Consider the following 13,272-nt stretch of genomic DNA (forward strand, 5'->3'; position numbering starts at 1 on the left):
CACACAATCCAAGATGCTTGAAGTCCAGTGTGAAGTTTCCACAGTCTGTGTTGGTTTGGGGAGCCATGTCATCGGCTGGTGTTGGTCCACTGTGCTGTCCACTCAACGCAGCCGTCTACCAGGACATTTTCAGAGCACTTCATGCTTCCTTCAGCAGACAAGCTTTATGGAGATGCTGACTTCATTTTCCAGCAGGATTTGCACATGCCCACACTGCCAAAATAACCAAAACCTGGTTCAATGACCATGGTATCACTGTGTAAATGTGTGATTTCATGTAGTATTCTAATTTTTTGAAATCCTGTTTTCGTGGGTTTTATGAGCTGGAAGCCCAAATTATGTACAAATAAACAACTAAATACTTGAAATCGTTTAAGTTGTGGGCCCTGAATCTATAATCTATGGAAGTTTAACGTTTTGAATGGAATTACGGAAATAAATAAACTTTTCCATGATATTCTAATTTTTTGGAAAGGGTCTGTATATCACACAAAAAAACGAAGACATTATTGTTTGTGTGTGGGGAACCTCAACAAATTGAGTCCAAAGAATTACCTATAGAAATTCATTAAAGTAAAACACCCTGAAAGTTATTGTACATGCACAAGCATAACATGCACATCTCCGATGCACAGCAGTAGGCTAGTCACCTCAAGGCTGAACTGTATCATTTCTCCTATTTGCTTTATGGTACACCTGACAGCTTAAAACAGTACTATTGTTACTTAGCAAGGTCTACCATCCTGTTGCTTTACCTCTGTCACTGATCTTCAATCATCACCTTTAGAAGGCTTAAATGAAGCCTATCAAAGATTTATATCAATGTCACAAGAAACGTCATTGATTCATTCCCATTCTGTTTAGAAGCACATGGGTTTTCTTTCTTCGTTTATTGCAATTCAACTCAAATTTGCATGACATTGTTTTTTAAAAGAATTTTATTAATCTGTACACTACATATAAATGCAAATCACTGCTTAAATACAAAAACTTTTTAACAATCAAGTAGTGTGCAATAAAATTGTCTTGAGGGGAAAATACTATCAAAGTCAGAAAAGAATAATTAAATACCACAGAACTTTAATATATTCAGTAGTCTCATATAATGAGGATGATTAGTGTATCCAAACATGGTCTATATATGAAGTTACAATTTCAATTAGAACTGGATCCTTCTGTAGCTTATCAGGAACAAAGAAAATTAAAGCCTGAACATACTAATAAAAGCAAATATACCTTGGAGGTTGTGTGATTGCAAGCATGTCCAAACCAAGGGATAGTCTAATAGAGTATAAAAGAATACTTAATACTCTTCCATGATAAAATGATTTTGTAAAATAACTTTTGCAAGAGGCAGATCTAATTTCCAATGACAAAAATGAAAAGATTTTCCAACTGTTTGGCATTATAGCTGCCAAACCACATCTGAAGTATTACACCAGGTCTAATATCAGAACTCAGAATTTGTATATTTACACATTTGGTTCAAAAGTGCTTGAGGTCTGCATTTATTATGAAGTCACAGGAGGGTTATGAATGTTTTCAATGTTTTTCTCCCTTCTTCCTTTGGTTGGGTAACATCCTATGTATTGAAGCTATCTTCATAAGAAGGTGGAGGTTCTGTAAAAAAAAAAATCAAATTAATCATCAGGTAACATTGATTGATCAATGAAATATAATAATAATAGAAATTCTACATTTTAAATATTAAAATGCAAAACTAAGACCTGTTTCACATTTTTTATGACGTGATCCACAGACTGAATCACATTCATAGATCTAATAAACATACAACTATTCAAATGTTTCAATGGAATGATTTTCCCATACCAGGTGGATATGCTGAACTCCTATAGTTTGGAGGCAAGCTTGCTGAAGAGGACATTTGATTCCTGTTTGTGTCTTGAGGGCTGGAGGATGAACTCAATGGCAGTGCTGATAGGCCGTTCTGTCTCTGTCTGAAGCTGAGTCCAGGAGCGTAGCTGAATGCATTAGGGGACACTGCAGCCTGGGAACCTGACTCAATCTGTGGACTCTTTGTCTTTTCCCCGTTGTAGTTAGCCACACCTGGGAGTTCAGGGTACAGATCCGCTGGAGGCGCACTGGGGGACGCTGCGTAGCAGCTACGAGGCCTAGGCTTGGGTGCAGGTTTTGGTGGCAGACTAGGAAGGGCTGTTTCAGCGGGAGCAGCAGCAGGAGAAAGGGCAGGGGTGGGGTTGTTGCGTGGGGCTGGCATGGGTGGAACCGGCCGGGAAGAGGAAGGCAGAGTGGGATCCACTGCGACATTTCCAATGTAAATGGGCAGAGTTAATGACACCTCTGGGTATTTCAAATAGACCTGAAAAAGCAGAAGCAAACATGCAAATTACATTCATTGAGACATTGAGAGGAAGGAAGCAGGAAATACCAAATGTATTTTGCATGAACACATGATAAGATGCATCTCTCTGATATACATGATGCCAGTGATTATGTACAGCCACCTATTAAATGCTCACCAATGGAGCAAAACACTTACAGGACTTGCCGTACACTACATTATGTTAACGTAATATGCATAACAAAAACTCACCTGAATGTAGTAGCAGATATGAATGAGGTTTCCAACAGTCAGGGAGGACTGATGAAGAGTTGGCACAATTATCTGCTCTTTCCATACAGTTTTATTCCCACCCTTAACTCCAGGTCCTTCAACCTCCGCCACTGCCCGCAAGTCATATGTCGGCTTCTTGGTATTATACGTCACTTTCTGAAATGAAAAGATGAGCAATATACTATCATATCATGATACTGACCACAGATGTAACTGCATATTCAACCACAACCATTGATAAACCCTTATCAGTCAACAACTAATCTGTGGCGGCACGTCAGAGGAGGCAAGAGAGGCACAGCCTACCCAAAATTTTGAAGGAGAAAAAGGACGATTTAATGTTCATTTAAAATTCCCAGTCATTCATATAATTTCATGTCTCAGAATGCAAATGTCTAGTTTGCAATTTCACCATTATAACACCATAAAATATCACTGAAGTCAGAACCACCACTGCTCTTCACCGATCGGAAAACTGCTAAGGTGAGTCTGAGGGGATAGAGAAGGGGATGGGAGGCAAATCCATAGCCAATCACCATTTCACTTTCAGCAGTTAGTGTTGAGAAAGAAAAAACACAGCAGAGGAAGCTAGCCTCCCTTGGTTTATCAACCAATCATTGTAGAAACGAAAATTACGTGACATTAGTTTGATAATGTACCAACTACCTTATTTATGTACAGAAGAGATACTAAATATTTGATCGCCAACAAATTTACCAAGATACCAATCGAGCAGCAGCTACAAATAAATTATTTTATGTCTAAAAGTGACCAAAAAAGCCATTTTAAAGCAGCTAATAATAATAATAATATAAGAAATCCTCAAAAGTGGATCCCCAGACTTCAATTAGTGTGCCTCTGTGCCTCCTCCATTTTAAAATCCACGAGCCACCACTGCTAATATGAATAATGGGCGGACATACAGTACGCTACCAGTCAAAAGTTTGGGATACGATTCTTTTAATGTTTATGAATCACTTGTACTACTCAACGAGACTGCACATATGTTATCAAAAATACAGAACAAGAATTTTTTTTTATAAAGTCATTTTTTGCGATGGCAAAGCTTCATTTTTAGCAGCCATAACTCCAGTCTTCAGAGTCACATGATCCTTCAGAAATCATTCTAATATGATTCCAATATCAAGAAACATTTATTATTATCAATGTTGAAAACAGTTGTGCTGCTTAATATTTAGGATTTTTTTGATCAAGGGAATGTTCAAAATAACAGCATTTTTTTTAACAGTGCAAAAAATGTTACTGTTACTTTTAATACATTTAATGCATCTATGCTGAATAAAAGTTTTTTAAAAAACTGACCCCAAACTTTTGAACAAAATTTATCCCCTGTAATAATACTGAGCACTGCTTTTACACACTACATTGAATTATTGAGCTTATTGAAAACATTTAGTTTGAAATATAATCTAATGCAGAAGAGAGTTTATCATTATAATAGGATTCATAATCCAGATCACTTCTAGTCTATGACAGCACAGCACAATAAACAAGTAGTTAGTGTCATCTTACCTGCATTAGACTGGCAACCACATGGCCTGTTGACTTCTCAGATTTGTTTTCAATCTCAGCGGACACTTTAATGATCTGTCCAGCGATATACCCTCGCATGTCACTCTCAGCACTTAGCACCACTGTCCCATTCTTCACAAGCATGTATGAGAAATTCTTGGTTACAGAAGATGAGCTAGGTTCCTGCACAAAGCAAACAGTAATGTAAATCACTGGCACTAAATAACAGAGCATGAATCATGTAGCATACAAGTAATCAAATTTGTGGTTGTTTTCTTTGGAGGTCTGTGTTGCACACATACCTGTATACCAGGTACTTCATTCAGGTTGACTGTGTACAACATAGAGAATGGCTTCTCTATCTTGTAGTCTTTTGCAAAACGAGGAGTCTCTATGAAAGCCCGAACTCTGTATATAATCCGTCCGTAAGGCCCTTCAAATGAAGCTGGAGCAGCAGCTACAAAAGAACAATGAATTCATTTGGTGACTTCTCACAACTAAAGTTTGGGCTTTTTGCATTACAATACTGTTCTTTTCAAGCAAAAGATTTAAAAAGGTGCATTATGCTTTAAGCTCAAATATTTTTAGCAAAAGGCTAATCCCACAAAAGCCAACGCTACAGCATGACAAGGCACGTTTCTCTAAGAATGCTATTGTTCTTTTAGGTGGAGCTGAAAAGTCTCAGATAAAAGAGGAACCGCAGCAGATGGAGGTTTCAAATAGCAGCCGAGCAGTTCCAGACACTAGATGGGCAAAAGCGGGTGTCTTAGCTTCACATTGTGAAAAAAGTGAATAAAATGAACAAATATTAAGGAATCCAATTTAACCTCTAGCTCTGTAACAATTGACTGGCATTAACAGAAATTCCAGCTCATAGCTGGAAAGGGTGGGACTGCACTGGAAATACTTGTAAAAAAAACCTCATGAAAACATCATGGATAAAATTAAATTGTGCAATAGTGACAGTAAAGACATTTATAATGTTACAAAAGATTTATACTTCAAATAAAAATGGAGTTATTTTAAACTTTCCATTCATCAAAGAATCATTATCACACTTTTCACAAAAATAATAAGCAGCACAACCGTTTTCGACTTTAATAATAAGAAATGTTTCTTGAGAAGCAAATCAGCATTAGAATGATTTCTGAACGATCATGTGACACTGAAGACTGGAATAATGGCTGCTGAAAATTCAGACTTGCGATCACAGAAATAAATTACATTTTAAAATATATTAACAGTTATGTAAAATTTAAATTTTACTGTATTTCTTTCAAAAACATTAAAAAACTTTTTAAATGGTTCATCCACGTATAGGACAAAAACGTATTCCTATATTGGAACTGAAAACTTATTCCTATATCCGTAAATTCCTATATTGGGTGATTCACATTTATTAGGTCATGATTTTTTAATTATACAAAGTTTAAGGGTTTTTTAGGCTTTGTTGTTCTGTTGCCGAGGATAAACATAAACAGTGGTTAAACTGACGAATCTTGAAGGAATGCAGGGCGACAGGTCAGTTCAATTACATAAAAGTGTGTCATACCTGGCAAGAGAAACTTGAAGGGAAAACTGTGTTCGCCCTCTTTCAGAGTGCCTGGGAAACAGATGGGGGAGAATCAGTAAGTTAAGGAATTTAAACAAGCATCCTGCCATTTAATGTGCGAGTAAGACCATGCCCCGTGTACCTTTATCTGCTATTGAGACTGAGCTGCTGAAGTACTGCTCCTCCTCTGTCCAGTCAGTGTCATTTGATTTGCTGGTCACTCCACAGAAGCCCTGGCAGTTCACTTTGATTGCTGATTAGGAAATAAAGACATAGGTCAGTCAAAAGAAATTCGATTCTAATTCTAATACTGTATGCCGAAAATGACGTTTCAACTGACAAGAAATGATCAGTGCATGAGGATATGCTGAATTCTTGGTAACAGCTATTTAAAGGAATATGTCATCATGGGTGTCAGCAAAATGACGACTGGGATTGTCTGGCACCAAGATGAGAGGCTTGTTCCTTGCTCTGCCCTTCACTTTTGACAGCAGGATGTTGCATTAACACATTCAGATTGCCATGGTAACAGACAAAAACACATTAAGCATACACAGTCAACAGGGGAGGTCTAGAACATACATAGCAATGACGTTAGCAAATTTATTTACTTCTCATTTCTCAAGAAATGTTTTGCAACCTTCAAATCATTTCTACATACATCTTACAAGGCTAGCAACCCTTCAATTGCTACAAAATACATCTTACATGACTAAATTAGCAGCAGGGCAAAGTAGACGGGTATTGCAATTGAATTTCTTTTGTACATGGAAAAACTGACCATGTAACTTATTTTATTTTTTATTATTTTTATAAAAACACATCGGTTCAGTAAATGCAGATAAATATAATTCCTATTTTTCCATAAAAACACCACAAGCATTTAATTTTTTACAGATTATGATATCATTATATTATCAGATTATGATAATCTGAAAAATATCAATGTGCAAAAAAAACACCAATATGTAATCATATATATATATATATATATATATATAATATTATATTATATTATATTAATATATATATATATATATATATATATATATATATATATATATATAATATAATATAATATAATATAATATAATATAATATAATATATATATATGTACATACGCACATACAGTGAGGAAAATAAGTATTTGAACACCCTGCTATTTTGCAAGTTCTCCCACTTAGAAATCATGGAGGGGTCTGAAATTGTCATCATAGGTGCATGTCCACTGTGAGAGACATAATCTAAAAAAAAAAAACTCCAGAAATCACAATGTATGATTTTTTAACTATTTATTTGTATGATACAGTTGCAAATAAGTATTTGAACACCTGAGAAAATCAATGTTAATATTTGGTACAGTAGCCTTTGTTTGCAATTACAGAGGTCAAACGTTTCCTGTAGTTTTTCACCAGGTTTGCACACACTGCAGGAGGGATTTTGGCCCACTCCTCCACACAGATCTTCTCTAGATCAGTCAGGTTTCTGGGCTGTCGCTGAGAAACACGGAGTTTGAGCTCCCTCCAAAGATTCTCTATTGGGTTTAGGTCTGGAGACTGGCTAGGCCACGCCAGAACCTTGATATGCTTCTTACAGAGCCACTCCTTGGTTATCCTGGCTGTGTGCTTCGGGTCATTGTCATGTTGGAAGACCCAGCCTCGACCCATCTTCAATGCTCTAACTGAGGGAAGGAGGTTGTTCCCCAAAATCTCGCAATACATGGCCCCGGTCATCCTCTCCTTAATACAATGCAGTCGCCCTGTCCCATGTGCAGAAAAACACCCCCAAAGCATGATGCTACCACCCCCATGCTTCACAGTAGGGATGGTGTTCTTGGGATGGTACTCATCATTCTTCTTCCTCCAAACACATTTAGTGGAATTATGACCAAAAAGTTCTATTTTGGTCTCATCTGACCACATGACTTTCTCCCATGACTCCTCTGGATCATCCAAATGGTCACTGGCAAACTTAAGACGGGCCTTGACATGTGCTGGTTTAAGCAGGGGAACCTTCCGTGCCATGCATGATTTCAAACCATGACGTCTTAATGTATTACCAACAGTAACCTTGGAAACGGTGGTCCCAGCTCTTTTCAGGTCATTGACCAGCTCCTCCCGTGTAGTTCTGGGCTGATTTCTCACCTTTCTTAGGATCATTGAGACCCCACGAGGTGAGATCTTGCATGGAGCCCCAGTCCGAGGGCAGTGGTGGAATGTAACGAAGTAAAAATACTTTGTTACTTTACTTAAGTAAATTTTTCATGTATCTGTACTTTACTTAAGTAGAATCAATAGTGCATACTTTTGACTTTTACTTTGTTACTTTTTGCAGCAATTATTATACTTTCTACTCTACTACATTTCTACAACGTTTCGTTACATTTTCGTTACATTTTCTGATCAGTTTTCTTTTTCCCCTTGCCAAAACAGGGATTGAAAAACATCTCCATGTTTTCGGTGCTGACGCGTTCATGTAGGCTAACATGTAACTGTGGCGCTGCCAATAAAGCACCTAAAAGCTGTCACAAAGAACCGGCAAAAGTAATGATTATGAATATGTAAAATATAGCCTAACAAGGAGACATTTTAATTGATGCTGACGCGCGATCTTTGCAGTGAACTCGCCAGAGAGAAATGCACATTTCATACGGATTACATGCAGAGAACAGTCAGTCAGTCAGTTTTCTTTCGTTTTGAATTGTTCTGTTTAAAAGTAGGCCTACACATTTCAAGCTTTCTATATATATATATATATATATATATATATATATATATATATATATATATATATATATATATATATATATATATATATATATATATATATATATATATATGTCTCAGGAATGTGAGGCAAGTACAGACCTGAGTTTCAGTTCATGAGTCACTTTCACCAGTTCACGCGCCTGCGCCTCCGTGTCCTGATCTATTTTCTGATAAATTTACTTATTTATAAAATCCAGGCAGTTGGTGGATGAAACATTGATTAAAATTAAGATACAATTAATACGAAACGAAATTCACTTTAAAGAAGGGCTTTTAAGGTCTCTGTGAATGTTTTAAAGCAGTATTTTAGTACCGCTTTCAGAGCGCTCACGTGCCTAACGGAGAACTGACACGTCCGTAACATTGTTTTTTTCCTCATAAATGTGAACACAAAAAAGTAAAATGAATATTTTATGTTCTGTGGAGAGCCAACCCTTCTTCATCCGGTGGGTATATTACTTTTGGTTTGCACAGTGAAATTCACAGAATTACTAAAATATTTTGCCACCTAAAAGTTAAAGATTTTTTTTTGTCACGTCCTATACGGATTTATATTTCCCTCATATTAAATATAAAACGCATGTGTCTGTAGACTAGTATTTTTCTAATGTCTGGACTTTTTTATTAAGGGAGTATGGGGAATAATTTATTAATTTCAAATAAGGGGTGTGTCGCGATTCTGCCTTCTCACACCGCGACACAGGTTCGTGGATCCGAGTGTCGCGATGTCGGTTTCATATTGCATATTGTTACAGCCCTAATTATTAGAATATAGACATTAAGAGAATAAATTGTTATGAAAGTACTTTTACTTTTAATACTTAAAGTACATTTAAAATCAGGTACTTTTTACTTTTTACTTAAGTAGGGTTTTCATTGTGGTACTTTTACTTTTACTAAAGTAAATATGTCTCTGGTTATTTGTACTTTTACTTAAGTACTGAGATTCAGTACTTCCTCCACCACTGTCCGAGGGAGATTGACAGTCATGTTTAGCTTCTTCCATTTTCTAATGATTGCTCCAACAGTGGACCTTTTTTCACCAAGCTGCTTGGCAATTTCCCCGTAGCCCTTTCCAGCCTTGTGGAGGTGTACAATTTTGTCTCTAGTGTCTTTGGACAGCTCTTTGGTCTTGGCCATGTTAGTAGTTGGATTCTTACTGATTGTATGGGGTGGACAGGTGTCTTTATGCAGCTAACGACCTCAAACAGGTGCATCTAATTTAGGATAATAAATGGAGTGGAGGTGGACATTTTAAAGGCAGACTAACAGGTCTTTGAGGGTCAGAATTCTAGCTGATAGACAGGTGTTCAAATACTTATTTGCAGCTGTATCATACAAATAAATAGTTAAAAAAATCATATATTGTGATTTCTGGATTTTTTTTTTTTAGATTATGTCTCTCACAGTGGACATGCACCTACGATGACAATTTCAGACCCCTCCATGATTTCCAAGTGGGAGAACTTGCAAAATAGCAGGGTGTTCAAATACTTATTTTCCTCACTGTACATGCATACGTCAACATTTGAAGTGGATCAAAAACTTTCATCAAAATTATACGTGAATTTTGAACAATACCCGTTCTTGTTTTGAAGAACTTTTTTGATCCACTTCAAATGTTTGTGTTTGTGTGCGTGTGCGTGTGTTTACATACATATAAAGTGTCTGTATTAATATGCATGTTCATCTCTATACTAATTTCTGTCAGAGGTTGGGGACTTGCCTTTCTAGATTAGCTCTTTGTTGAAAATTGTTTTTTGTACATTGATATTTTTCAGATTAGGTATGTTTTCTCACCATGTTTTTTCTCTGTCTCTCTCACTGTCTCTCTCTCTACCCCCCAGACGCACACTGAGTGCTAGTAAGCAGAGATGTTACCACAGATACACAAGCAACCATGGGAAATATGTCAGAAGAGACTCCAGAAAGAAACTGGGTGAACAACAACATTTGGAATCTTGAGATTTCAATCAGACTTAATTTAAAAAAGAAAGAGTAGTACTAAACTGACATTCAAGAACTGATGTGGGTGGAAAATTTTATCCAACCATAAAAAAAAAGCATCTTTAATACACCTGAAAAGAGGACAAAAAAGGGCATTGCTCAGGTCAAAAAAAAAAATCTAAACAATAAACACTCAAACAGTTATCGTTTCAAATACTGTCGGCTGACTTCACTTCTCCATGAAGTTGTAATGGAGACTTTGTGCGATTGTTATTCTTGTCGTCCTTGATCCGGAATGTGAGCGAACCAGTCCGGTGAGTATTCTTTATCAACATCTCAGCTCAAACAACAGACCAGCCCCAAACCACTGACAAAACCACATGACTTCTAGCTCAGCATAACTGATACTGTTACTTTACGTGTGAATTTATATTTGTCAGTGTTATTATATTTGAATGATCATCTGATCTGACGCATTTCAGTCTTATCACATTTGCCCAGTCCACAAACAGTTCTCAAAAACAATGCACTTTTAATCATACTTCCTTGTTCACATTGATTTTTTATTTACACAGGAAGAAATTATGTCAGCCTATTGGCCATCAATTTTATATATATATATATATATATATATATATATATATATATATATATATATATATATATATATATATATATATATTCAGAGATATTTCAGCTTGATCCAATAGCCAAGGCCCAAAGCACAAGTCAAACAGTAGCAGCATTTTCTTTATTGACAACAGATTTCGTTGGTTACTTTCATATTAGTTTTATGGGTGTATTAACAAGTCAGTGCTGTACTGTATCTGCATAATACATATGAAAAACACATTCAATATATGTGCACTATGCTTTTGGAATTGAACAGCAAGTAACAAAGCCTTATACTTTATCAGATAGCTATATTTATTTATACTACATACTATTCTGCACATAGCCTACTAGATAGTAATTCTTCTGTAGTGTAATTATGTATGCGTGTTATTTTTTATTATTCACTGTTTTGTCAATGCAATTCTAACAGTAGAGACATGCCAGTATAGTATACAATAAAGTCTTCAGTACTTTTAATGCAGAGCTGAATGTGGTGTGCAGTTATCAATACAATACAATTATCAATATAATACAAACACTTACAGGACAGGACAGGACATGGTTTGGTGGGTATTACCGCCCCTTGTCTTGTCCTGTAAGTGTTTTTATAAGTGGAAACCTACAATCGAATTTGTAATTTCTCTTAATGACAACAACAATGATATTTTGATAATCTTTTGATAATAAAGACTGCATAAAATGGCTTGACAAGCGCAAATGTCAGTCTAAGTCTGGGCAGAACATATTGAAGTCTCTTTTTCCAAACTTCAATTTTGTTTTAGCATAGTCTAGTGGGATCTTTAAAGCTTATTTTATATCAAAATCTTACATTTCTTCACATATATCAGGAAATCAGAGCAGATTTATACTCTCCTAATAAAATATCATGATTTAATGCGAAATATTGAATATGTTAGGCTTAGCCATGTCAGGATATCAGACCTTCCCATGAACAGGTGTAGGCCTACAGGTGGTGGGTGAAAAGATGCATTATTTACCAGGCAGCCTGACCAGAAGGCTACTGCAGCAAACTGCATATATATGGTAACCTACTGAGTCCAGATTGAAAATCTGCTTTGTTGAACAATTTAAAGGATGTTTAAATGTCTGAATGATTTGACACGCTTTAAAAGGTTTAAGACTAAATAGCCTATGCAAATAGCTTGTTCGGAAAAACAATAAACACCGCAAAGTAGCTGCCCATGCGTTACAACCATTTCTTTCTTTACACTATTTTAAGTCCTATAGTGCCTAACTTTTACTTAAATACAGGACTTCATGTGTTATTTTCTCAGTCACGGTTTCAAAATTCTGAACCTGATATCCGAAACTGCGATTTGTTTATTCACCTGGCTCGTTATCGAAAAGTAGATTGAGATTACACATTTAAAGCGTGTTTATAAACATTTATTATTGCCATGTCCTTAAGTAGCTTACACTCGGTTTCTGTTTTTACGGGAATTTAGGAGAACTAATCCAATAGAAACGAAAGCGCTTAGAGATTAGGCACCATGTTGGTATGTCAATATCCGCAACAAGTTTCGCTCGAGTCGACGCCAGTTTCAGTCCTCAGTGCGCGAAGACAAAATACCAACTATAAACGTCCGAGCGTCTAAGAAAACAACCAGTGGGCTAACATTTACGTCTGATACACAAGTAGGGTACTTTAAAGTGTAAACATGTAAAGAAACTTAAAAAAAAAAAAAAAAAAAAAAAAAAAATCCAGTAAAAACACAAAGGGTGGTTGCGGTGTGCGATCATTGCTTTACCTACCTTTACATGGTATGGGCTGTGCAGTTGAGATTTTCAGAGTTCCAGAGAGGGATTCGCCGGGACTATACGCCGTTTTGTTGTTATTAAGAGTTATTTCGAATTCCTGAAGCTTTCCCATTCTGTTCTCTATCCACCGTGAACAGGTGGGTGAGCGACTCACAATGAATAAAGGAAATGCTTTACCTGTTGCCGTCGACGTCACGCACCTGATGTAGTGACGTCATGCGGTTCTCAACAAAAACATAAAAAAAGCCTTATAAAAAACAAAACCAAACTAACAAAAAACACCGAGCCATCATCCTGCAATGGTACTGGATGTTTCTGTGGAGATTTCTAGAACACTGGACAAAATTATAGTAGCCTATACTTTGTTTGGAATTCTAAAACTCAATAAATAAAAAAGATTATGATCGGTCCATGGGGGATTTAAGGACTTTTCCACTCTTAAACTTGACTAAACTAATCTATTTGTTGACCAATGTTTTTCCAG

General features: G+C 36.3%; 1 protein-coding gene across 1 annotated transcript; it reads right to left on the reverse strand.

Moving 5' to 3' along the window:
- Window positions 1–920: 920 nt before the first annotated feature.
- On the reverse strand, window positions 921–13,243 carry arrdc1a (arrestin domain containing 1a). The gene is made up of 8 exons (XM_084114659.1): window positions 12,783–13,243; window positions 5,821–5,931; window positions 5,679–5,729; window positions 4,429–4,583; window positions 4,127–4,309; window positions 2,573–2,749; window positions 1,831–2,338; window positions 921–1,620 (listed from the first exon to the last, which is right to left on the reverse strand). Exons 1-8 carry the CDS (start codon window positions 12,898–12,900, stop codon window positions 1,583–1,585), a joined length of 1,341 nt encoding a protein of 446 aa, XP_083970785.1. The 5' UTR covers window positions 12,901–13,243; the 3' UTR covers window positions 921–1,582.
- Between the last annotated feature and the right edge of the window lie 29 nt (window positions 13,244–13,272).

The sequence above is a fragment of the Abramis brama genome, assembly GCF_963993115.1.
Source record: "Abramis brama genome assembly, chromosome: 5".
Taxonomy (NCBI): Eukaryota; Metazoa; Chordata; class Actinopteri; order Cypriniformes; family Leuciscidae; genus Abramis; species Abramis brama.

Coding starts and splice junctions, on each gene's coding strand:
- arrdc1a (XM_084114659.1), bottom strand. CDS start 12,900: ATGGGAAAGCTTCAGGAATTCGAAATAACTCTTAATAACAACAAAACG. Junction 5,932..12,782: donor ACAGCCCATACCATGTAAAG/GTAGGTAAAGCA, acceptor TTTCCTAATCAG/CAATCAAAGTGAACTGCCAG. Junction 4,310..4,428: donor ATGAAGTACCTGGTATACAG/GTATGTGTGCAA, acceptor TGCTTTGTGCAG/GAACCTAGCTCATCTTCTGT.